The sequence below is a fragment of the Echinococcus granulosus genome, assembly GCF_000524195.1.
Source record: "Echinococcus granulosus chromosome Unknown EG_S00098, whole genome shotgun sequence".
Taxonomy (NCBI): domain Eukaryota; kingdom Metazoa; phylum Platyhelminthes; class Cestoda; order Cyclophyllidea; family Taeniidae; genus Echinococcus; species Echinococcus granulosus.
Genome location: NW_020170478.1, coordinates 248973 through 274950, shown reverse-complemented (window position 1 = coordinate 274950; position 25978 = coordinate 248973). Strand labels below are relative to the sequence as shown.

Here is a 25978-nt window from a genome sequence, read left to right as displayed (position 1 = left end):
CAATCTTACAGGCTTCAGGTGAAGTGGCGTACTTAAATGCGTACTTAAATCGTCGCCACGACCTCCACCAAAAAAGGAAGTATTGCCACGCCACTTTTTGGCTCCGAGACCACCTTAGTCCACAAATTTGTGTAGGCAATTGTTAAGAGAGTTTACAATTTCTACTAGAGAGAGAATCCTGCGGCAGGTGCTACTGGACTGACGTCGGTCGATGTTAGAAGGTGGAGGCGGTGGTTCCCACCCCCGACCAATTGGAATTCACCACGTGATAAGCCATAACACTGCAAATGCGCGTACGAACAAAGACGCAAATAGTGACTAATTGCAAGGAGGAGGAGTAGAGGCCACGTCACCATCGGTTAGACGAGAGAGAAGAGGGGGAGGGGTGGGGTAGGGTACGAGGCTTACCCTGGACAACACCCATCATCCGTCTTCCGTATTAGTAATGCACAGCTCCCACTGGTCTCATCGCCGTGGAAAAAGTAGCCCTTCCTGTATCAATTGTTGCGGACGCGGGCAGAGTACCTCGACGAGAGGCTGCTGAAAGTCAGGGCAAGGCAAAACGACATTTTAATTTAACTATGAGGCCAACTGTCAAGCCCAGACACAAAAGACCCAAATGCACAGTAAAGCAAATATAAATTGAAATTGGCATTTTTGGCGATTTGGTGGGCCTCCAAATTGCTCGTGGAAGCATCAACAACAAATCTTCTGGGGGAGAAAATCGATAAATTAACTACACATGGACCCGATCGATATTCCACCTATCGTGTGTAAATTAGATGAGAAAAGCAGGAAAAAAAATCGATATATTCACCCAGTGGTTAATAAGGTTATCTGGTGTTGGTCTAAAACCTAGCGGAAAAGTGACCTACACAAACCGAAACTACAACCTCCTTTGACAAACCTTCTACCTCCCCGCAAATAAAAAAGAAAAACAAAAAACCTCACCAGAGCAGGAGCGAAATGAAGGAAACGCGTCAAATGCAGAACTGCCTTAGGTGTGGGGGCTATGCACGCCAACTGCAGTAGTCAGCCAATAGGCGACGCTTCGACCTTGGCGGCAGGGTGGTGATTGGTGCGTGATGATGCGAAAACGCGGCACACCCACCAATGGTGTGCGTGGAGGACATTTTGAAAAAGCACACGCCCTGGCCAATGGATTTTCGCACAGATGACTGCTCCTGTCAAGGGAAAAATCGATAATTGACAAGATGAGGTGATAAGGTTTGAGGGAGTTATGATGTTGTTGTGTTGAAGGCAAAAGTGGCGGAGAAGGAGGAGGAGGAGTGGGGTTCGCGTGTTGCATTGTGTGTACTACTGGTGGCGTGCATTTTTCATGCCGTTGTTATGACAGCAGCACAGTATCCATATTGTAGGTCAGACTTGGTGGTGCGCGAGACAGGTAAGTAAAACCTTGGCAATCTTGTTTAACCCCGAGACCGAGGCTAACGCGGACTGTGTGTGCGTGTGTTTATCACGACTGTGCGTAAAGGGGAGGGGGAGAGCGAAGAGGCAGTTAAAAGTTATCTGTGTAACAGTAAACAAATCGGGGGTTGAATTTCAGCTGTGGCTTAAGTACTCCGGGTGGCTATTTTTGGGGGCAATCCGTGTACTCTGTCACAGTCAAGACGGTGAGTAAAGGCTGCTGTCCCCTTCATAAATCTGCGGTGGTTATAGTCAGGGTTCAGCGAATCCCCAGCCGTAACCCACCTGCCCCGATGGGGTGGAGCGCTTATTTAGGTTGTTCACCAAGAGTTTTTTTCTTTCACGGGTTATAAATCCTATCTTTGAGGAAAACGTTGGATGGAATAACGACCAATCGCGACATGAAGCTGAACAGTTTCCCCCTCAATTTGGGGCGTTACCGGAAATGGGAGCGCAGAGGAGTTATCTTGACGGGCAGGGGCCTAGTAAATATTAATCCAGACCCCAGGAATTTTTACTATTCCACCGACTGTCAATGCTGTATATGTGAGGTGCTTTAAATTAAATTTCACTGAGCACTGGTCATTTATCAAGTTAATTCGATTCTACTTAAGTACTTAAACCACGGCGGCGGTGGGGGGGACCGACTAAAAAAGCTTACAGTTATGCAGTTCCAATTCGCATAAGAGCAATGGAATTGAAACCAAAAAAATAAATTATTGCCGAGATTTACCACTTCACTTTCCCAGGGCTACACACATCTCCCATACAGCGTCAAAAGCGGCTTAAAAATCGCATCGCCGCCACCACCGCGTAATCGATTGGTTCACGCGAAAAATCGATTTTAGCAACACGGCGTCCTGCGTGGACTCAACTCCGCTTATCGATCCGCTTGGCGGTAATTAGCACTCAATCGCCTCTCGCGCGTGCGCGCCAAGGCAAAAATCGATAAAATAGGGAGAGGACAGAATCTAAAACAGTTGGTGTGACGGTGGGGGTGGGGTGGGAGAAGAGGCATTGTTGCAGAGGCGAATGGTGCGGATGCATTCTCGTCGGTACTCCCTGTTTAGACAGTCAGGCAGGATTTAACACAAGCGATAATTTGTCACATCAACAGGCAGGCAGGCCATGCGCACACATACACACACACACACACAAAGAAGCGCGTACACGCATACACACACGCACACAAACAGTAGGCAAGCCGCTGTAGCTGCTACAACAACCCGCCTGCGTGTGTGTGTGTATGTGTGTGTGAGATGACGCATTCACGTCTCCCTCACTAGCATTCTCTCTCACACGTTAGCTCCATCTTCGCCTCTAGCTTGTGTATGTGTGTAGCTGTATGTGTACGTGTGTGTGACCTTGAAACCAGTAGTTCATTGGCTGCCGGAGGAGATGGCAATAGCTAGCATTGGGTATTGCGTGTACAGCGGGCTGGGCTGACTTCCGTTCAGTGGTGTGATGTTGACGTTGATGTTGGTGCATTGCGGGGCTTTTTTGCATGCGTGCGTGCGTGGACGTGCACGCGCCACAGCAACAACCGCCACATAAACAAAAGACGGGCGGTGGCGACGGTGGTTTTGTCTAACCTCCATTGCGTGTGCGCGTGGATATGCGTGACCTTGATGCTCGAACCGATTCATGTGGTGCCATGTGGTTTTGGAACTCAACGCCGGTAACAAACTGATTTGTCGGAAGGGACGGGGAGGGGGGAGTAAATCCACTAGCACTCATTCCGACGCTTCGATCTCCGGGGTAGTTGGATGGATCTCCAGCGCTAGATTTTCCAACTAAGCGCCTTAGTAACCTCTTCAAAGGATCATTTTGATACTTCTCATTCTGTGATGCAGATCGGGACCGCATTCGGTGACCATAGGGGGAAAGCATCCACTCTTGGGCGGGAAAGGCGGGGAGCGGCAGAATAAGTCTTGAGTAAGGTAAACATCCCAGCCCCAAGTAACTTAGCAGGGTTAGGGTCGAAACCGTCTATTTTCAACTGGCCTATCGTCCGAGGTGATTCGAAAGAGATGGTCTACTCCGCTAGGCGAATCCACCTCGGCTCCATGGATGCTCTTCCAGTGGCTTGTGGCACAGAGTTGATGACGCCCGGGGGAATGGGAGGTACCGCCAAGACCCATCACGCTCCTTGAAGAGGCTACTCTTCTCCCCCTAGTGAACTTAAATTACCGTGGCATTCAACGGCGAGGACCACTAACCTATTCCTCCACCTTCAAAAAACGCACAGGGAAGCGTGGATTGTTTCCTGCCCTGACTTGTGATGACAAATGGCATTTGGAGAACGAACAAATCATTGGCAAGTCCCCCTTCCCCCCGCCCCAACGATCCACCACCCCACCTGACACTTCCAGGGCAGGCAGCACTTCATCCTACAGGAGGAACCGTGCCTGGGTGACGGAATGCGGATACTAGCCGTCACTATGCGAACTTTTGTTTTTCCCGAGGGGTCAACAACTACGGTGAAGACCCGTCTTCCCAGTACAACGCGAGCGGATGGTGAAGGGTCTTCTTCAAGACCAGTCAGCGCACCGCCATCTCATCCCTCTTACTGGAAATCCTACCTGTGGGAGTGGAAGGAGGATACTGAAGTTCCTCACCCGGGAGGCAGGAAATTAAACGCAGGTAGGAATGGCGAAAAGAAGGCATTTGTGGAGATTGCGATTGACTTGTACCTTCTTTGGAAGGCAGTGGTAACTTGCAATGCCGTTGTAGATCAGCCCTCAGGCCTCGCCTCCAACACACGTGGAACAACTCGAGGCACTACAGCAATGCGAAGTCTTCTCACTGCAGCACAATTCCATCGTCGACGCCGTGATCACCTGTGAAGAAGGCCCCGGCAACAGTTGAAGGCGCCGTGGATGACGATTAAATCATGACACCGAGAGATGGCGATTGGTTAAAACCGGTTCGATGACTGCAACGGATGCCCTTTAAAGTTTGCGGTCACCTGGCCTATCGATGTGCCTCCAGTTAGATTCCAACAGCTGGGAATTACTTTCCTACTTCATGACGCGTTTCTTTTTTTCCCCAAGAGAGGAGAAAAAAAGAATTTTCTGTCTGGCCTACTCCACTAAAACCATCATTAGGGCGTAATGGCGATCATCAATCATGACGACTGTCCAGAAACCGAAGCGGGTCATAACAACAGAGTAATAAATTTACTGTTGGAGGAATTCCATCACTTAATTACACCACCACAGGAAGAGTGTCAAAGGTGCCAGGTTTGGCACGTTCAAGGGTCAAATGTCAGGTCCTGCTAGTAGTGGGCGATGTGAACTCCCCACCATGCCTTGCGTCATTTCTTCTCCAGACAAAGGCAAAACCATTCTTCCACACCTCGGAAATGCCTGAGGAGGCTACATTACCTCCATGCTCCTTCAACTATGTCATTCTTTCCTTCTCGGAACCTGAGGTACCGGATTTTTAGACCTGCAGAAGCTGGAACGCGCTGGTCGTGATCCCCTAAATGGCCCCGGCGGACCTCCTGCCGTGATTTTCTCAAGATTTTAGATACCTCCTCTCCCCCACGCCCCCACCTGCTGGTGGTCCGCTTAGAATACCAGTAGCATCACATCCACCTCCCAGGAGGGTAGAGGGACCACCAGGGCGGGGCTCCACACCACCTATTTGTGAGAGACTGAAAGAAGTCCCCTCCACTTCGCCCCCTCCCAATTTGCGGGGTGCACAACTTTTCCATGAAATCAATTTCGCTGCCACTTAAAATTCACACAAAATGCCATTTAACAGTCACTTTGTAAATAATTTAATAATACATGATTGCCATCTCGCGAATAATTCAATTTTGGTGATAATTAACAGTGCAACTTTTAAACCTCGAGAAGGACGGAAAAAAAAGAAGAATTCAAATGTACTTCAACTGTTCAATTGCTTCTTTAAAGGTGTGTCGAGTGAAAAAAGAAAAAAAAGGAAAGGCAGCTCACACAAAAATACAATACACGAGCCTTAGTTGAGGAGGGTGAATTCAAAGACGCTCTTTTCACAGGACTCCGGGTCGAGTGCGTAGACCGAGGTGACACTGAGGCCGCGAGCGTAGTCGTTGAGCTCCAAGGAGAGGAGGAGTGATAGCACCTCGTTCAGATTGCTGCAAATATTGCGTTTTAATAGCCACTCGTGGAAATCGGCGAGCACAAAAGCACGTTTCACCTCCCGTGTTGGCAATCTGTTAGGATGGAAAAAAGTGGAGGTACTTATACACTGCCAGTAGAAAGATAGATAATGGGTAAGGTAGGCGACTTACAGAACGGGCTTGCAGATTTCGACGACACAAGCGTCTAGATGAAGGAGAGCAAAACTCTCCGCAATTCTCCAACTGGAAGTCTGTCTTGTGGGAATTCTCACCCGCAAGCCCTCATCCCCTCCTGACTCAGCCTCTGTTCTGTGTCTTCTCGGCCGTTTAAGGGCCAGGAACCAAATGGTTATGCGCTCTCGAAACTTGGAACAGCTAAATGTGACAGAAAAATTGGATGGTTGAAAGAATGCAGAAGGGACAACATGCAGAATTCTTCCACTTATCCCTTAAAGAAATAGGCTGTGTATAAACTAAGTGCTTATCTGCACAAACTCTTCGCTGTCCAAGGATTTCCGCTGCGCTCATGTAACCATTTCACACCTAACAATTCACCACACTCGAGATGACACAATCAACATTGGATGGTCAGTTTTATAAAAAAAAAACAAGGAGACTTGCATCAGCAACAGTGGTTTGGAGATGCATTCCACATCCAATCCGTAGAGCGAAAAGACGAGGAAGCCCTGACCGAAATTGAAAACCTGATCTATAAACTCCAACACAATAACCGTCGTCGATATTCGCAGGTCCAGTAGCCTCCAAAGGCAGCCACACATTCCCTAAGAAGTGAAAAAGAAGGAAACTACGAATGAATGCCACTGCCCCGTCCACAATTGATCTACACGAGCTAAAACGGTCGAAGGCATCATTTTTTTAAAGAAAGACAGGGCTGCTTAACCCGAAGTAAATGCTCCCCATTCAATTTCAGCACCTCTACGATTACAAATTCATTTGCTTAATTAAAACCCCTGCACTTCGACACTCCCGATAGTTTTTAATCATTCTACAGATAACGAAAGTGGACTCACAAATACCATGCCCACAAGATTAAGACCAACTACAGCAAAGTGTCGATGAATTTGTCCATCTTTGTTGTTAGGATCTGCCGTGGACTCGGAGTCCTCCCCCTGAGTCGGTGATTGGTCAACTATCACCCCCGCATTTACTTCCTCCTTCTCAATTCCCTCGACATCGTTTGTTAGTGGAATGGCTTCGCTGTACAAAAGTGGACCAAAGTTGAACAAACTTCATTAAAGATATCCGCTATTTAAGAAAGGGAATTGGACACAAACTTACGGGAGGAGGCGCTCGGTCCCCGACTTAGCGGCACCCTCGTGGACCGCGCTGCCATTGGCTAAGGGAGCGTAGCCATTCTTAGCGCTCCTGGAGAAATTGCGGCGTGAAAATGTTAAACGCTTTTAAAGAAAAAACAAATAAATTTATTGTTGCAAAAATGGCCACCAAGTTAAAGATATGCTGCCACAAATTGTAAATTGGCGAATTGACAACTGTAGTTACAACGTGTTTACATGTTTAAAAAAAAAGACAAATTTTCCCTTTTTTGAGAAGGGTAAAAAGTGAAATAACTTGCTTACGAGGGAGTTGGAAGAACAGGGAAATTTGCTACCCCGAGAACTCAGGCAGAACTGCAGGATTAGGGGAACAACCGATCCAAGAAAGCAGATTATAAGTACTGCCAGTGTAAATTTTTGCTAAAATCATAAAAAAGGATTAATGATTTTTGGAATTTCCTTATGACTACAATGTAAAAATTACTGAAAACTCAATTAGTACTGGCTGTAATTTTTAATTAAATTGAACCTCAAAATATTTTTAAATAAGCCACGAGGCGTATTTTACTCGCATTTTGCTAACCGATTTGCGGATTTTGCAGTTAAAAAAGTGAGTTTTCAAAAATAAAATCAAGCTGTTTTCACGATGGGATATTCGCATTTCGACTTGCGGTCTCCTTCAGAAGACCCTTTCGGGGAGGTTGATGATGTACATCTGGAATGGATTTATGCCTGTGTCGTACGTGGAAGGCATCCACTTTGACAGGCTAAGGATATGAAGGCCATGGAAAGACCGACGACATTTGCTACCTACCACGGTGTCGAGGTTGGCATTAAAGGCTAATTATGGAGGTGGGGACAGGAGTTCAGTGCTTTGGAGGCACCCGCAGAATCACGGCTTGCATGGTTTAGGAGGAACAAAGAATAACTTCAAAAGGTGGCTAGATGGCATTGATACGGTAACGAAATGGAGCGGTTCTATCTACCTATCCATCCGTCCATCCATCAATCCACGCATCCTGGGTTCATCAACTTATCCAGCTTGACTACCAACACAGTATGTTTCTACTTACCTGCACCGTTCCATATCGATAGAATGGGTTGACGTCTTGGTGCCGAACATCATGGGAAATGATTTTCATGGAAACAGTGAGGAGGATTGGTGCCCTAAAATAGAAGTGGCAACAATTATTTTCTAGCAAATCAAAAACAAGGTCGAATCTTTGTTTTCTTCAAGTAGATGTAGTTTTCATAAGTGACAATCAGTAGCTTCTTCAGTGACCCCTCCATTGAAATAACCTCAGTTGTGATTTCAATTGCTTCGCCAATAGAACCACAAATCAAGACTAGACGCCCATCAGTACTAAGAGAAGTTTAAGGCAACTATGGAAGGTTAGACCAAGAGTGAGGCAGCAGCACCCTCCGATTCAATCACGTACCCTTTCAAGCCACCCCATACCACCTTTTTGGTAAACACCTCCTCACGTCACTTTCCTTCCACTGACTGAATAATCAAGATCATCCAATAGGAGGAAGTCTCCTTGTACACAACATTCATAGAAGTTGCAAGCTAGGTGTTGTGGATCCACAGTCCTCGGTGGTGAAGAACTGCTTGCAAGCGTGTTGCTGTGGGTGTCTAAGTAGTGTGAAGTGGGAAGGAAAGTGAGGCGAAATCCGAGAAAAACGGGTACGGAGGTGTGATGTCCTTCGGTAAGCAATTCCGTGAGAAATTTCCGGCATATGGAATGTACTCGTAGTCAAAAATTGCTTAACTCTCAGCACAGCCTAGCACATGATCCCCATTCTATCTCATGCCTGAGTCTTGTCACCTTGGCGACTGTTGGAATGGACGACATGGAAGGGTGATTACGATAATGCTCAGATCAAGACCGAAAACCATGGATTTTGGAGAGGCGCTCCAGACACTACCCCTGAGGTTACGCACTTTGACTGAGTGACTTACAACAGGCCGAAGATGTAGAAGACGGTGCGATTTCGTCGTGGCATCAGTCTAGCCTCACGTTGTTGAATCAGCATTCCAATGCAGATGAAGGCCGTCCACATGCGAGTACAGTAATAGGCGGAGAGGTAGAAGGAGAATTTGATGTAGTCGGTCAATGTGATGCGTGCTGTTGGATCTAAAACAGAAGATATCAAGTTTTCTCTATCAGGGGACTTAGGTTTCAGCACCATTTTGGAACTGTCTAGACGCCTGATTGAGCTATCCCCAGCCTTCATACACAGTCCACTGCTCCACTTCATTATGGACGATTCGCCCAATTCAGACCTTGTATCGTTCCTGATTGTGATGGAAGATTAAAACTAGGATGCATCTTTAGTAGTGCGTGTCAAAAAACCCAGTTCCTTCAGAGCTGATGCCTCTCTTCTAGAGGAACTCTCTGACGTACCAAGATGCGAGTCTACTGCTAACTGCCGGCTGAAGACACCACAATCTTGACAATCAGTAAAAGCTGTCAGACCTATTCGACCGCGCTGCCACCACTGTGGCATCTGAGGTACTGCTAGGGATGCCATCAAGTATTAAAATTTAAAGACAGCTGTATCCCAACCTTGTAAAGGAGGTAGAAGATCGGTACCGAGGAAATTACATTTAGCCCTCTACACATCCACCCACCCATCCACCAAAAAATGACATTGCAAGCCTCCTTGACAAGTCCAGGTAGCACAACGGTGACAACGACAGTGACAAATCCCCCTGCGCAGCATGTTTGAGCATATTTTTTGTAGGTGGATGATTCCATCTCGTCCATGACATTTTGTGTCACCAGAGGTCACTGATATTGTCCCATGCCTTAGTCTCATGCCAAATCCCTGGGAATAATTCACTTTGAGTGACCTTGACAATGTACTAACCAGCCCTCGTTGAGGCCACAAAGACCCATTTCTAAGTCATGACATCTCACGGTTTCTTTCTTCTTGGCAAAGTCAGTTCGGTCGGAAAATTAACTGTTACTGTTCAAACAAACGCTTTTGAGTAAACAACAGTAGCCACTATTTCGCCTGTCTGCCATCGCGAGAAGGAAGGTGGGGCACAAGCAAAATGGCTCTTAGTCGCCCCTAAGTTAACAAAATGATGATATGGCAATGTACTTTCGCCTATTCTTAGACAAGTTCATGAGTTAAAAGATAAATATACTACTCAAATTGAGGACAATTTTGGGAGAAGGGATGACAAGTAAATTGAGCTTGTAACTTCAGTTCTTTTGCAATCAGTGCATTCGTTTTCTTCATTTGGTCAAGATTCTTCCAAGACTAGGTGGTCATGCCCAACATATGTCCAGTGGACTCGATGTTTGGGCTGAAAGGTCAACAATTCGAGACATAGGATGGAGAAGTTCCCCTTAGAATGTCTCCAAGTAAGAGGCTTCAAGTGGTCTTGTTTTCGGAGCAATTGGTAGGTTTGAATTCGGGTATAATATCGTAGAAAACTTGATAAATAATTCGTGTGAGAGATTTTGACTTTTCTGTTCACCGTAGTGGATCACTAGCTAGGAAATCTATTGACTCAAGGGCTGGATCCGTTTTACCGTACTGAAGAGCTTTTTGACGAATGAAGGTGGATATCAGCTACATATCCTCTGCCTTGTAATCCGTGTGTTCAACAGGACTTTTAACCACGTCAACCGGACGATGCTACCATCATTCGGTGGGAACCTCCCCTTTTTTGGTGAATACTAAAAAAGCTTAATTTTCAACTTAGCAGTGATTGTTTTGCAATGTAAAATATTATACGAATCTCTTACCATATATCCAAGACTTGAAGAGTGCGCTCAAAACGACAATGTTGGTGGTAAATAAGGTGCAATCCAGATAGCAGATCACGAATCTGTGCGGCATTAGAGCCATTTTACGACCAGCTAGAAACACCACCCTCGTCCATAGCTGCAAGAGATAAAAAAATAAGAAAATCTCCCTCAAATAAGAGAGAAATGGAGCAAGGTGATGAAGGTGAACTTTTTTAGATAAGGAAGTTGCAAAGTCTGACAGATGCCTACTCAAAAATGTTTTAAAGACAATTTGCCATCTAAACGGTAATGATGATCTCGACCACGATAGAGAAAGCCCAGCGTGTGGAACACCCAATTTTAGCTAAATAAACAAATCTTAAACAGTACTGTACCAAAACTGAAGCACCAAAACGTCTTACGGTATTTCGGTGGTACTGACGAGTGGTTCTGTAGCAAAGCCGCTCTAAAGACATTAATTAAGCTCTACTGAAGCAGATGTACAAATATGGGTGGCGATAGTGCCGAAAAATGCGGAATTACTGCAGCTCCTACAATCACTTTTGTTCTGTCTTCAAGATAACTAAAAATACCGACCTGGCATGAACAACAATAGCCCTAGACTTTATCAAACTTCGCCTAATAACCACCAGATGAATGCTAATTTGTTGGCTGAAGTACTTGCCAAAATAGAATCAGGATCCATTTCTTATAATAACAGGCCAATAATTCGGGGATATTTGTTGTGACAGGAATAAATCAACCAAATAAAATAATCGGTGAGGCACTTACCCCAGTAATAAGACTAACCCAGGAGACAAAAACGGCCGTTTTTTCAAGAAAGTGCGCATAGATGGAGGGATCTGCTGAGAGCAAGTAAAGGATGCATTCATAGGCGAAAAGGCAAGGAAAGAAGAGGATGGTCCCAATTCTGATGCTATTTCCCACCTGGAAATACAATGAAACTTTAAGGTTTTTGAGCTCATATAAATGTATACATATCGAAAGGGTGAATAGTGAATAACTGCTACCTTAGCGCTTACAAATGACATTGACGTCATTAAACACGAATTGTACGCTTCCGCAAGATCTGAGCGTCTTGTTAAGTGTCATTCAAAATCGGGTAATTAATTCAAAATGGAACGTTTGATTCCACTCAAAAACCCGAAATCAAAATTGGAATTGTATAATTGCGGTAATGCCCCAGGGTAGTGATCGATAATCTCTTAAGAAAATATTCTGAAAGGAAAGCTATATGACTACTTCATTGGCTACGTTTCATACCTCCTAGACAAGTGATAGTGAAATGTTCGATCTGATTCGATAAAGGTTTTGACACATTAGTCACATTGAAAATGAAGAACCGGTGACTTTCCCAAGTTTATTAATTGTAAAGTGGGCAAATTTGTTTCGCTTTATATAAATCAGGCCGTTAAGTATTAGGTGGCCGATTACCCTGGAGACGCGATTTCTCATTAACAATTTACGGTGCCTTTGATTGGAAAAGGATATCGTTTGTCTTCAAGGTCATATTCAGAGAAGGAAAATATTAAACAAATAGTTTTTTACTAGTTTTATTCCTATATCATATCGGGTCATTAAGTTTAAGACATCTTCTTTCATTTTGGCTGATACACTGAGTTGACTGATAATTCTAGCTGGTCATATGTAGAGAGTTAATAGCATTTTAAACACTACTGACAGTGTGAAATACAGTTAATTTCACTGTATATGGGAGAAAATTTCCCCACTTCTTTAGGGGTAAGTATTAGAGAGGAGACACATGAAAGATTTTTTTGCTGCCTATTGAGACGTGTATTTTGGTTAAGTGGCTCATGTAAAGCACCTGATTTTATTTGGGTATCGATAACGCCCACACCTGATTATCACTTGGCACTATCTTATAGGGTCTATCTTCTCAAGCTCCAAGGGAGGATACTAAAATGGGTTTTTTTAATGCAAAGTGCAAATCGCACATATGTTAGACACTGTTGGGTAATACCAAACTTGGCTTTATTTTATTTTACAGGCACAAAAGTAGTCAGGATTTTCCTTCCTCAAAGTAAATAGTCCCTGCTAGTTCGCTACCATTGATCGCATGGGCTAATTTTTTCCCAAAGTCTACTCACTTTGTTGCCACAAATCTTAGCCAGGTCAAATTTTAGCCTGAACTGGTATTCATGCTCCTCCACCTCTCTAATATCACGATCACACACCAAGGTCATCGTGAACACTTCATTCTAGGGTGATGCATAAGATTATTTCATCCTCAATATCATAAAATTGGATTAGTATCACAGTCACGTGAACCCGATTAGTGAAAGCTTGCAGCACCGTCCTGCCTGTAATCTCAGAGGCCGATTGCAGGGTGAAAGGTAATGCATGAGACAAGGGTAACAACAAAGCTCACGGCGGTGCTTGTCAATACTTAGTTGAGTACGAATTTGACAGTCGGTAATTATGTAACTCTTTAGAAGTAACCCAAACATCGGTGAGGAGGACCTCACTACCGAGTTAATACATATAATGGAGTCAACTAGTTGCAGTGGCGAATAGAGCTAAGGACGGTGCTGGCTTGCAATTACATGGATTTGGCTTGTCTCTCATCTTTCCTCCTAAAATAGTCTCCAAGGTGAATTATGACGGAGCTGTCTAAGAATAGACAAAAGTATGCAGCCTTGGCGGCCTCTTGTTAATCTGGAGAAAGTAGAAGGCTGGTTGGTTCGTTATCAAGGTCACGCGAAGCGTGTCATGCGCTGGAAGTGGGCATGGGACAAGAGGACATGTCCATATTAGCGCACTCTAATCATCCAAAATGTCACTGATGCTGTGTCTCTGGTTTAAGTGATGAGGTAACTGTTGCCTGCAGCAACGTTACCATGGAAGTGACAGATACATTCACCTAGTTGAAAACCTGCTCCAACCTGTTGTGCAGGCACATTTGTAGTTGGCGTCTTCGGTCACCGTTACACCGCTTGAAGCACACCACCTCAGTCACCTTGACAAGGGAGCATGCAAGAGCATTGGGTGGGTGAGTCGGTGGAAGTGTGTGGATGGATGGGTGACGAAGATGAAGAAGAGGACTGCCGTAAAACGGCTCATCTCTGTTGCATCTTCACGATGTGATATGCCTTTATGTTGGTGATAGACACCTCGGAAGTGTACGTGAAACAGGAGACCATAATTAAAGGGCTTTATCGCGACACCCATCTCCTTTGCTCTCGCACTGACCGGTGAAAATACTGACAGATTACTTACAAGATTGGGAGCGACGGCGTACCTTGATGCAAGTGACAGGAGGGTAGCTCTAGTCGGAGCTAGAGAGTAGAGGAGGACAAATGTTCCCGTGGCATCCCCTTGAACATGGGTCGGAAAGAGGTTGTAGAGCTTTATTGCGAGAATTGGCATAACTAGCCTAAAAGTAGGGAGAAGAGGGGGCAATGAGGGGATGGGCATGTTCGATCAATGTGTAACGAGAATGTCCCAGCTAATCATAATTCTTTTTATTTCTGTCGAATTAATTATTCCTTTTCCCAAGACAAGCTCAGATTAATTGCAAATTTCTAGCAGTAGTCCCGTTCGATCAGTTACTGTGATAGTCTACTTAAATGCTATTTCAGTAGAAACTAACACTTTGAGTGAAAGAACGATGGTTAGCAGGGGTTTTTCCATGGCTGAAATGTTGGTGCCAGCATTTACGCAGACCAAGCCGAGGTAGAATAGTGCGCAGGAGGTGAAAGCCACATCTGAAATGGAAAGTCAACCCGTAAGACTTTGGAGCGGCTTTTTTCAGGCGCAGCTACTAATAATCCCACGGATTAGTTCGTTAATTATGACGCTATTTTTACGTACATGGAGCCTATGAGGGTGCTGGAAACACCCTAGGCACTATTTTGACGGCATCGTGGTGATGCTTTTATTCATTGCGCGTCTCAAAGCTAACCAATGGAACCAACTTCAACCTCCAAGGGATAGGCGATTAATTAGTGCGTGCATAAACTAGGCAAAAATCGTCGAAAATGCAACTTTTACAGCTTGCCTTTTCTGAACCTCCTTTTTTAATTGAGGTGATTATATAAAATGGGTCGTATTTGATGTTTTATGCTGGCAAATCGGAGGAAATTACTGCCTTCACATTTATTTTCATCTCAAGGACACCAAATCGAGTGATCTCGGGTGTACCTGCACCGAGAAAATTCACACAGCAATTAGGAGTCTAGTTTCGTGTAGCTCATGGGGCCACTGTTGGGGCTTAATCGCTACGTCCTCCGAGCTGGCGGCGGGGGAACCTACCAAAGGTATTCCCAAAGTGGGTGAGGGAGATGGGCGGACGGTTTCGAAACGCCACATTGCAGATCAAGCCGAGACAGAAGGCGATGAGCTGTGGATCCAACAGTATTTGGCACAATATCTAAAATAAAGGACAATTGGTTGTTTAAGTGCATCGCCGCGAGGGGCGCATCATTTGTACGGAGCGGGTTAGTTGTCAACATATCCGATTGTCTGAGAATTAAAAGGACATATTTAGATTATTTACTCATTATTTCAAGAAAAACTTCCGATTTTTACTCAGCTGTCAATAATTTGATTGAGAATTAACAACACCTCACCTAGGTAGTCTTCTCCCATAGTGGGCTGATTGAGGGGGCAGCCAAAAATGTCAGTTTGACGCAAAGCGTCATCGGAAGGGAACAAAAAGTTATGCGAACCTCCCACACAAAGAAATAAGCGATTCACAGAGCGTTTACCCCATAAAGAGTCTTGACAAAGTTTACCTATTTCCCTTTAGAATTGGCGCAATCGAATGACATGTCAAGACCCCTCTAGGGTGGATCCAAATGGAGTAATCGGTTTAATTTTCTTTTGTATTCGAACTTCAGGGGCACAAAGAACACACGTGACGCAATCACGCATAAAAACAAACAGTGCTGACCTTAAACAGAGTCCTCAAGGTCATGCGAGGCGATGAGGAGGAGGCGGAGGTAAGAGTAGCATGCCTCTGAATCATCCGCCGTTCACGGAAGACGTTCATTTCAAGGAGGAGAAATGCGATTGGTTTAAGGAGGAGGATTTGGAGGGCAACAACAATGCAACAGTGTTTGGCCATGCTTGGATGAAGGATTTGAACTGTAGATTGGGAAAGTTGCCATTACGAGGTGGTCTCGTGACCTAATGCTTCTGCAATTGACTAGTGTCAAGAAAAACTGTTCATCAAAAGTAGAAGGCGAATCAGTTGGGGGCTGCGGAAGGCAGCATCTCCCTCCAAAGCCATCTCATGAGATCCTCCCACAGATTGGCTAATCTCGGTCAGCCTCCATGAGAAGTTCTCCCTGTCCATCTTCCACAGAAGTGGCATGCAGGCAATTGTGGATTCACAGCCTGACTTAGTCTTCAACACCACTTTCGCTTCCCAATTGATGTGAGGGCAAACTACTTGTGTCAGCATTGAACACTAGGATGGCATGCGGTGTGGGATGCACTTGGCTTCAAGTGGAGTGAGCGGGTGAATGATCACTAGAATTAGATTATTTCCAGTGCTACTTGATCCTAAACCGTACGCTTCCATGCCGCTCCACTTTACTCTACCTTCATCTTCATCCTTGAAAAAGCTACAAAATATTGTACGAGAACCTTCCTGAACATCCCTGCGACCGAGTTTGAATTGGCGCAAAAAGCGGACAGGGTGAAATCACATCAGCTTGGTGGAACTTGTCACTTTTGCCAACATCAGAATCGTTCGATTAGGAACCGGATGAGGTGGATGTAAATGATTGTACTTCTTATGAACTTCTCATTGCGGTGCATGACATTACGCCTGCCAAGTACACTGCGAGTGCACTTTGAGGCGATAAACTCGAGAACCCGAAAGCCCACTCGAACCATCCATCGCTACAAAACAGTTTTTTGGCGCCTTTACCTAGTCATCTGATAAACTGCCCCCCCCCTGAAGGTAGGCCGATTAAATTGCACATCTTTAAATCACTTTTACCCACATTTTCATGCGTAATTACAAAACTTTCAAAGAAAGCATTCTCTGAAAAGTGCAGAAAGCCATCAGCCAAACACAACAGCTAGCTACCCGTTTACCTACATTTTACTGAATACGGGTTAAAAAATAGGATTCGAATTCACTTTTTTACCACAAAAAATAAGTTACTCCTGCTCATTTATTTTCCACTTCGTCAAATGCGTTTTGAAATTACAACAGACAAACGCGCAGCGACCCTTTGGCCGTCCAGCCTTCTGATTGGTCGACACGGCAAGATGTATGCAATTCAAGTGCACTTTTGGCCATGATTCGTGTTTTACTTTGCGCGCTACCCAGGCGATTAATGTGATTAGTTCAACAGCATTTGCCAAAACTTGCCCTTGTTTTTGTAAATCAAGGTTAGTTTTCTTGCTAAAACTGACCCTCAGTTCAGTTGAGGCTAAAAACTGACCCGCATAAGTGCCGCCGGGCCTTGACCGAATTTTACCCCCATTAGCATCTTCAAGTGGTCTGTCTTTTAAAATAAACACACCTTTGTGAAAACAAATTAAAACAGGTCTTAAAGCCGAAGGACTGTTTTGAATGGCGTGAAGGGTGCCACCATATGTGGGTGTTTTCTGAAGCTAAGAGTCAGGAGTGGGAATGACTGACTTGGGGAAAATTTAGAATTTGACATCAAATCTGCGGGGCTTTTCAGCCCATTTCACCCCTGGAAATAGCATTTTAACCCTAGAAAAGAAATTTTTCCTAGAGTTGTATGCATTGTTGCCTCTGCGGGAGTATCTCTGACAGACGAATATCACACCGAACCGCTGTAGAGCCTTACGTCCATTGAGAGTGGATGATTGTGTGGAGACTTGGGAGGAAGAGGGTTGTCAAAGCCGCGTCGACTCCTGTCACCTACCCAATTCCATTCCAACCAAGAGTAATGTAAGGGTCACTGACCAATGATTTTTAGATAAAGTTTTAGAATTTATTGGATTCCGCAGCCCTAGAGGCGCGGTCGAATAGAGGAGAACTGACGACGGGATCCAACAAAGGAACGAAGTCGAAAAACGACTTCAAGGCACTAGGTAGACATATTCACGCAGAAAAAGCGTCTGACACATTGTTGGGTGTCAATCAACATTCTTCAAGTAGACGAATGAACGAATCCAGCTGAAATCCAGGCGTTGAATCGCAATGCATTCTAGCTGCAGTCGATGGTTCCATGGCATGAACTTTGCTTGTGATCCCGCGATTAATGTTTCAATTCTGTGACCGCCGAAGCAGAAGGGGAATCGTAGAGGTTACCACACACACTTAATTTCCTAATTTCCCATTAATCAGCCTTCAGGCTAGGCTTATGGGGACCGGAAATGGGTTTTCCAGCCCTTTCCCAAGATGGCAAGAGCTAATAAAGTAAACAAGCAACTGTGAACTCACAGGTAGGATACATCACAGCGATATCGTTGGAATCGGTCAGCAGAAGACTGACGATGGCAGAGAGACCTAACAATTGACCTCGCGAAATCACTAAGCAGGCAATCGTCGAGACGAAGAACATCAGTAGTCGGGCGATGAATATCGACCAGATGGCTTGCCATTGAATCGCTTCCAGACGAATTGTCATTGTCGTCTATGCAAGTAAAGAGCCAATCAGTCAACCAGAAGAAAAATTTGTTTGTTTGTTTAACTGCTTCAAGGTTTTACGTCCGCGCGATACAGCACCCACGATGGCGTGGATTACCCCCGCTTCTCGGTACTTCCTGATTCGCATGACTTGGTACGTTTTCAGCGACGTTTCGAGCACCGCCTGAACCACAGCATGGTAGTATAAGCGTGGCATATTTCTCTCTTTCCTCCTCTCTCCTGTGAAGCATGTACCCGTTTTGGTGGATGCTGCTACTTATTACAATTTCAGCGGCCACATAGTCGCAGTAGAATATCTCTAGTTATAATAATTCCTTAACAATTTCTAGTCAGAATTTTTCCACAAAAGAAACGAAAAAAGGATTTTTATTACTTAAGTTGCATTGGTACGACGGAATTGCTTCCCGTTAAGCTATTTGAGTGCTACAAACCGAGAACTGGTTTAAGGGCTGTGGCATGCAAGGAGTAGAAAGAGGCGTAGACAGAAGAACTGTTTTAGCATACAATATTAGGTAGCCTGGACTCTCAATAACAAAAAAGTGAAGAGTTACATCAACACCAATGTGTGTATCGCCTCCACCGGTGTGACTCACTCAATCCAGCTCCATTCACACCAACACACACACAACAAGAGGGTGTGGTAAAATTTGGGGAGACCAATGAAAAGAAAATTTATGACAGAAATGAGTTCACTTAGGTAAGGGTTAATAGGCAATTTGTAAAGTAAACTGGAAGGAGGGTTTTAAAGCCATATAATGGGAGGTAATTACCCACATGGCGCCTCGAGGGTTATTAGGGGGGGGGGGGGGAGGATTTGTGACCCTGTGTGGTTAGCAATTTATGACTAAAAAGTTAGAAGAGAATTTTATTATTTAGGCTGACTTAAATTAATTCCAACAGCCTTAAGTTGTCGCAATACGTAGGTTTTATTTCTTGAAAAAAAAAATGCTCCGTTTCTATGGCATTGCTCGTTTCATGACGCCGATTTGGTGATCGAGGGGTTGTCAACATCAAAGCTCAGATCAGCCTCACAGATGATGTTTGTCGAGGAATAGATCAAAGCGGAAAATAGTTTGGTGATGCAACAAAAGAACTATCACAACAGGTGAAAGGGTTGTCACTTGACTTGGAAGGAGGCGGTAAACACAATCCTCCCATTGCTTGCTTAGAAAGTGGAGCAGACCTGACAAATCAACCGTCCAGGCGTAGCAAAGGCCTTCAAACATGACCAGAACTGACATGGCATCCTTAAGAGCACACAGATAGGGGGCATAAGCAATTGCGGTGTCATGTTGCCGTGCACATGTAGATCGTGACGTTGTGATGAGGAGCACAGACATCCTTTTTCACCTGTCATAGGCTGACACAAGCCAAGACGCCTTTTACACCACTTCGAGTAGTACCAGGTGGGCGTCATGAAAGTGACAACGACTAACGCAAATTAGATTTGTGCCTAAAGTCCGCTAAAGAGACGTAAACAAGTACATTTTGGGTGGTGGTAGGGGAAATTTCTCCACCATTCAACTGTACGTGGGGAGTACTGGTCTTCAAGAAACCCATAAATACAAAATTCAGGTAGGAGGAGATGATTTTACGAGCTGTGAATGGGAGTAGTTGGTGAAACTTGAGTGCCTAAATGAAGAAAATCACTGGCGGGAGTGGAGGAATGTTACAGTGAATCTAATGTCGCCCTTGTCATTGCTGGACGTTTTGTGTGCCAGCGGACCGTAGTGGAAGCCTACCTTATCCTTCTATGTGTGTGTACTCGGTGACGTCTTTCCTGAACGCATTTGTAGTGTCTAGTGATCCAGACGTCCTTGAAGAAATGATTTCTAAGCGAATAAGAGAAGGAAATGAGAGGACAAGGTTTTGCATTTTATTACACTAATGAAGTATTGGCCGCAAAAAACAGATGGATGGATACGGGATGGACAAATATGGAGTGGATGGGTACGGGATGGAAGGAATGACGTTTAAATTAGCAGGTCCTGAATGCACTACTGAAGCTTTTACCCACAGACGTGCATGGACTGGACGAATGGGCCAGTGGATGTGGATACCACGGACTAGCGGTCAAAATCAGGTAAATTGTTGAGGTAAATTCATCATTGCATCCAACGGGCATTTCCAAGGCCTCAATGGGTCCGCACACCGTGAGATAGTGAAATTTTGACATCTTAGGCGGCCACGCCTTTTTAATGTTTGTATTTTTAGTGATTCCAAAGTAGATTTTACTTTGGTCAACACGTGAATTAAACGACCTGTATTTACGTGGAATGGTTTACGATGACGTATTGGGGGCGGGGGAGGTTTAAGGATCCTCCGACAATAGGCTTGCAGAAACAGTTAAATAAAAGACAATGATTCAAAAGCAAAGAGATGGAGTAAATGGATGGAATGAAAGGATGAAGGGGCGCTTACATGACCGCAAAATGAATGAATCTGTAAGGAAAGAATGGATCCACGGTGGAAGGACTTAAGAAAGATGGGGGTATGCAGGTCCAAGAGATGAAATTGAGGATTAAAGTTGATAGACGAGTTGGGTGGACTTGGATGGATCCCTAATCCATCCATCCTGGATCCATCCCTTCATCCATTCATTCATATACTTTGGTCAATTCTCCCTGTTTTCAATCATAATTTGCATTTTTTAGACCTTAGATTACATTAGTGCATTGATTTATAGCAACAAATTCCACTCGAATAATAAATTTAGTCCTTTTAAATTTTGGCCATTTATATTAGGCACCCTTAGCAGTATAAAGTGTCGATTTCATATTTCCTTTCGCATTTGCTTTTATCAATAACAAGAAGGTGCTGCAGGAGTATTGGTTACCAAGGTGTCGTTTTAAAAATAGTTGTACATCGAATCTAAGTATAAAAGTCAATGGCGATGCAAGGTACTCTTAAAATTCCAAGTCTTCTTAAAAAGAGAGCAAGTGCTTACTGTAAAGAGAATGGCCGAAATGGCATATCGATAAACGAAGCGACCAAATCCACGTGCCTGGGCCTTGGAAAGGAGTCGAAAATGCCCGACAAGGAAGCCCAAAATAATCAGAATATAGATGGTGAGAAAGACGGAGGTTAGTCCGGCAAAAACATGGTTGTATGAGGCGGAATAAGTAGTTATATTTCCCAGGCCATCAGCAATGTCAGTGGTTGCAAAAGTACCCAAATCTTTAGTGCTTTCGCTGGTAACGAATAGTGTGGAGTTCATTTGGATCTAAAAGCCACCTAAAAATAAAAATATCGCAGTGCAAAATTTTTCGCTTTAATAATAATATGTGATTGATATTCACTTCAAAAATAGAACGAAATTTGTAAAACGTGCACAACTGCACAAATTATTAGATGAAAAAAGGTAAACCTTCGAAAATAAAGGCAATTATAAAAAAGAGCATGAAAGCATTTTATTTAAAGGTAGGCATGGTAAAAAACTAAAAAGCTTCAACCAGAACCAACAGCCTAAAAATCATTAAAAAATTCGCATAAAAGCTCGAAACGATGTTACATTAAAATAAAACAATAAACGGTCCATGGGATATGTTCTTAGATTACAATTTTAAAAGGGTTTAGCCTCCCATAGACTCACCTTACGACATTATCGGATAAAGAATAATAAAATACCGCGCAAAATTAGCTCCTTACTACTCTTTAAAGATGCCGCAAGGTCGGCAGGGCCTGCAATAAATGTGGGAAAACTAGGAAAAGCGACTTCGCTATCTCGAACTTGCTACTTTTGGCTTTGCAATAAAATTACTAAATGCACTTAATGTATTGTTTTGTTCGGCTGAAAAGTATTATATTATACGCTACACTCAGATATTTTGAAAATAGTTTTATTTAAATGAACCCCGAAGTACTGCATTAAATAGACACCTACCAATTTTTTCATTTTTATATTATAGCATTTTACTCAAGAATCCATTTGTTGGTAAGAAGTGAACGTTGTACTAGAGAGTATTAGGTATTCTGATATTTAAGTACCCATTAATGGAAACGCTATAAAATGCTGTTAAACTTTTAGATACTGTATTTTAAAGGCAGTCAAGCTTAAATAAAATGCATGCGTTTGATCTACGGAAAGGACTGGGCTACGGGCATGAACCAAGGCACAGTCTACAAAGTGAAGACACTGCTGCTGCGGAACAAAGTGATCCTACGCAAATAGCAACATTTAAACATTTAATTTATTACAAATTGCACTATGTCCTTCCGGGTATTTTGCATAAACCGTTTACTTGAGGTGGCAATTTGCACGCACCGTCCCGTGGCCTCCCTGCCCACGGCTGAAAACATAGTATTTGGGCAAAGTATGCATATTTGATGTGCCGCAGTATTAACTTTTGAGGTATAAGGCATTGAAAGCAGCGCTATAGTGGCCCCTTTACTAGACCCGAGACGTAAACTAACATCCTTCGCATTCCTTTTATTCACACAAAAATTTTTGCATTTTACTTACACGCAATTCCCTATAGAGCTGTTTTCGCTATTTATTTGGCTTTACATACTTTTTGAGGTACTCGTTTTCTCTACCTCAATTTTGCGCATAAAATCTATTAATTTATTGCACATCTCCAGTACATAAAATCGCCGACTAAAAGGTTTTACTATGGCAGTTTAAGTGTCGTAATCGCCTCAGCTGATATGCTTGCATTATGCTACTATGCTTATATCAATTTTAATCATTTTTTAAGAGTTTGTTTTAAGTTATAATGTAATTAAGCAGCTTTTCGAGTTTTCTCATTTCCGCGGGTTCCTGTGTCAAGTTTTTTACTCTTTTTCTAACATTCGTAATGATCCTTATTGAACCCTTTCACTCGGCTGTGAGAGACGTTGTTCTTGCTCAGCTTCAAGCCTACAAGAATCACCTCCAATATCCTGATAAGTAATATATTTGACTAATTTATCAGTGTCATCTATAAAAATCATGTAGTTCAACGTGTTTAGTTGATTTTTTAACTGCGTATTTTACTCTTTTAGATTCCAAACAGTTGCTGACATTAATGACAATGTAGCGGATTTCGATGGCATACTCTACTCTATTGTCCGAAAACCCGATAGTAATATCCTCACCGTCAGCATTTCACTTTCCTTCTACAAGGAAATTGAAAAATTTGGCGACTCTAAGGTTTTTTACCTTTGTCTAATGTCCAATTTTTCGTATGAAAGGTTCTTGTTAGGGAATATGGAAGTTACCTAAAGCCTGGAGCAGAATCGGGTACTTCGGTCACTCTGCAATTCGACTGCAACCATCTGCCAGATAACTTGGAAGCTCTTGCCACAAAAGCCGCCTTACTTCGTCGAAATTGTTTTGCCAGCGTGTTTGAGCATTTCTTCGACTATCAGGTGGCTAATGCTTCTTCACCCTCGGCTAAAATTCTCCAGGGAACTATCCACTTCCGTTCTGATGAGACAATGTAAGTTTCCCTAGTCCGTTACCTTAAACGGTTACGTTAATCGTTAATAAATGGGTAGCTTTTGATCAGATAATTACTCAGTGAAGCATCGGTTGCTAAGCTTGAAATGGAAAAGTGTCTAGAAATATAATCCCTACTTTCTCCATTCTATGATCGTTGAATCCGCTCAAAAGTGATTCTTGGTGTTATGTTAGAAATGCGCTAATCCTCTGACCCTCATCCTTTATCCCTTCTCCTTTAGGTTCGTCCAAGCCATGTCAGATCGTGTGACTGTCATCTTCAGCACTCGATTTAAGGATCCACACGATATTGTTCTGGGCAAGGTCTTCCTTCAGGTACGGCTTCAGATGATATCGTTTTAAACGCATAACCTGAAATCCTTTAAACTACCTCTAAAGGCTTAATCAAACTTTTTCCACTGGAGTCTTAGGCATAACAAGAATGTGAGCCTCGGCAAACAGAGTTGGTTGTACTCATCCTTGAGGCAGCAATTTTGATGTTGGAGAGGTGCAAATTTTCTTGACGACGTGCTACTGATGCTCATGAATGTGTGAAAATGGGGTTAGTGAAGGTAATCTTTCGGACGTGGTCACCAGGGGGCGTTGGTACCTCATTCCATGTGATTCTACTGCCAAATTTGAAGCCAACTAATGTCTACAGGGGATCTGGGACCTTCTAAAGAAGACGCCTTAACAACTGACAGTAATCGAATCAACAAAGAGGTCCACTTAGACCTCATTTTTGATTCATCCACAAGTTGATCGACTGTAGACTGTCGTACACTTTAACGCCTAGAATTGTTTAAGTTAATGGTTGAACCTTCCCCTCTAGCATTTCTTCCAGAGAACTGACTAATCGGTGTTCTCCCTTGTCCTACTTGTCTCTCCTTACAAGGCACTTTCAGTGGTATCGGCGTGGAACAAGTGAACTGAAATTGCGTGCCAAAATGACCTCTGAACTGTTGGCATTCTTGCCTCCCCCAATTCTGTTTTAATGATGACTTTTGGTAGGCATCAAATTGCCTAGTGCTAAGGCAAGACGGGATACGAGAGCAACACCGTTACAATAAATTAGACTGCAGTGCTAAGCGACACTTTCGATTTCGTGGTCACCGGCGTTTCCGATAGAGCCCACCAGCGACTTACCGGCTTGTAATCGCACCCACCTTAATTGGTCAACTCGCGTAGCTTGTCAACCAAGCAGTCGTCAGTGTTTACTCGACTTTGGTCTCATCGCACTGATGCCACCTGACGCCAATCGGTCGTCGGTTGAGGAATACTACTGAAGTGGATATGAGCGACACCGCAGCGTTGTGTTGGTGATGCTGTAAAGAATGGGGAGGGTGGAAGGGACTTTCAAGAAGGACTGGACGACTAATAACACAGCTTCGTGTCATCACCCTGAGGATTGGTTTTCCAACAAGGCTGAGAAAAACTGGCGTTTTCTTGTTTTCGGTGGTGTCCTCAGTGGTGCGGGTTTTCAGTCGCCATCGAGACTCCAACCAGAGTAATCAAGAGGGAGAACGACGTCTTCAAGTGGATGGACGTCTACAAGTCCGCATGCTACGGTGAGCAGGTGGAGTACCAGGATGATCACTGGCTTAAATGACCTTGACCTTGCCATGAGCATCGGTGTGTAGCATCTGCGTGTTCTGGAAGGTCCAGGAATTTTATACCTTGACGGGAACTTCTGCTCTACTCAATGTTCTACTGATTTCCTTCTCCTCTCCTCCCTTGGTATTTTTGTTCATCTATTTGGACTGTTTTCAGTCTCTTGCGACACAGGTGACAATCCTCTGCTCCATGAGGCGAATTAGATGCAAGCCTCTTCCATACAACTCTGTGGTTGGGGTCTTTTGCCGGTCCATTCAGATGAAAACCTTCATTAACATGATTTGACAGAAACAGTAAAACCTATTGCGCATTTCTCAGCTCCTCCACCAATGTAGCGGCCAAGTTATCCATTAGGGTTTTATAAGACGTACGAGTGGGGAAGGGCTTTGATACCGGGGCCGAGAAGAGTTCCATACAACTCTGTCCAAAAGCGATTCTTTTGTAACTTCCTGAGAAGAAACGAATTTATGACTTCAAAAGATTAAACGTGATGAGGATAATTTTTGCATTTCAGGAGTTCTCGGAGGCAAAGCGCCGTTATGACGGAGCTCCACAAGTCATTTATCAACATCGTGATCCACCAAAAGAGCTTCGAGGCACGGATGCAGTTTCTGGTGAAAATATCTTTTACATCACTTTCGGTATGTTAGATTCATTCAATATGAATTCAATTCATTCATCCCGTACACATCCATCCATCCATCCATCCATCCATCCATCCATCCATCCTGTATCTATCCATCCATC

General features: G+C 43.9%; 4 protein-coding genes across 4 annotated transcripts in view; 2 read left to right on the top strand and 2 right to left on the bottom strand. All coding sequences in view use genetic code 11, as the record gives it.

Annotated features, from left to right (window-relative positions):
- The window catches only part of EGR_08206 (hypothetical protein), a gene marked incomplete at both ends in the record, with an annotated part of 6528 nt that extends 5395 nt beyond the window's left edge, over nucleotides 1–1133 (bottom strand). The window contains one exon of the mRNA XM_024497455.1: nucleotides 1057–1133. Within this exon, the coding sequence (XP_024348165.1) occupies nucleotides 1057–1133 (77 nt within the window). The remainder of the gene's footprint in view (nucleotides 1–1056) is intronic.
- A 2715-nt stretch (nucleotides 1134–3848) lies between these two features.
- EGR_08205 (hypothetical protein) lies at nucleotides 3849–4274 on the top strand (the record flags this gene model as incomplete). Its single annotated transcript, XM_024497454.1, has 1 exon — nucleotides 3849–4274. The coding sequence occupies one exon, from the start codon at nucleotides 3849–3851 to the stop codon at nucleotides 4272–4274; it is 426 nt and encodes a 141-aa protein (XP_024348164.1).
- A 1138-nt stretch (nucleotides 4275–5412) lies between these two features.
- On the bottom strand, nucleotides 5413–22093 carry EGR_08204 (Integral membrane protein GPR155; the record flags this gene model as incomplete). Its single annotated transcript, XM_024497453.1, has 18 exons — nucleotides 5413–5629; nucleotides 5708–5911; nucleotides 6167–6318; nucleotides 6568–6754; nucleotides 6836–6954; nucleotides 7135–7251; nucleotides 7905–7998; nucleotides 8795–8969; nucleotides 10596–10734; nucleotides 11370–11525; nucleotides 12707–12817; nucleotides 13836–13992; nucleotides 14209–14323; nucleotides 14871–14988; nucleotides 15511–15704; nucleotides 17992–18184; nucleotides 21146–21421; nucleotides 22082–22093. The coding sequence occupies 18 exons, from the start codon at nucleotides 22091–22093 to the stop codon at nucleotides 5413–5415; spliced, it is 2736 nt and encodes a 911-aa protein (XP_024348163.1).
- Nucleotides 22094–22994: 901 nt separating this feature from the next.
- Nucleotides 22995–25978, top strand: part of EGR_08203 (Actin-related protein 2/3 complex subunit 2) — a gene marked incomplete at both ends in the record, with an annotated part of 3666 nt that continues 682 nt past the window's right edge. Inside the window, 5 exons of the mRNA XM_024497452.1 lie at nucleotides 22995–23086; nucleotides 23182–23329; nucleotides 23371–23618; nucleotides 23860–23953; nucleotides 25746–25872. Coding sequence (XP_024348162.1) covers nucleotides 22995–23086; nucleotides 23182–23329; nucleotides 23371–23618; nucleotides 23860–23953; nucleotides 25746–25872 — 709 coding nt within the window. The remainder of the gene's footprint in view (nucleotides 23087–23181; nucleotides 23330–23370; nucleotides 23619–23859; nucleotides 23954–25745; nucleotides 25873–25978) is intronic.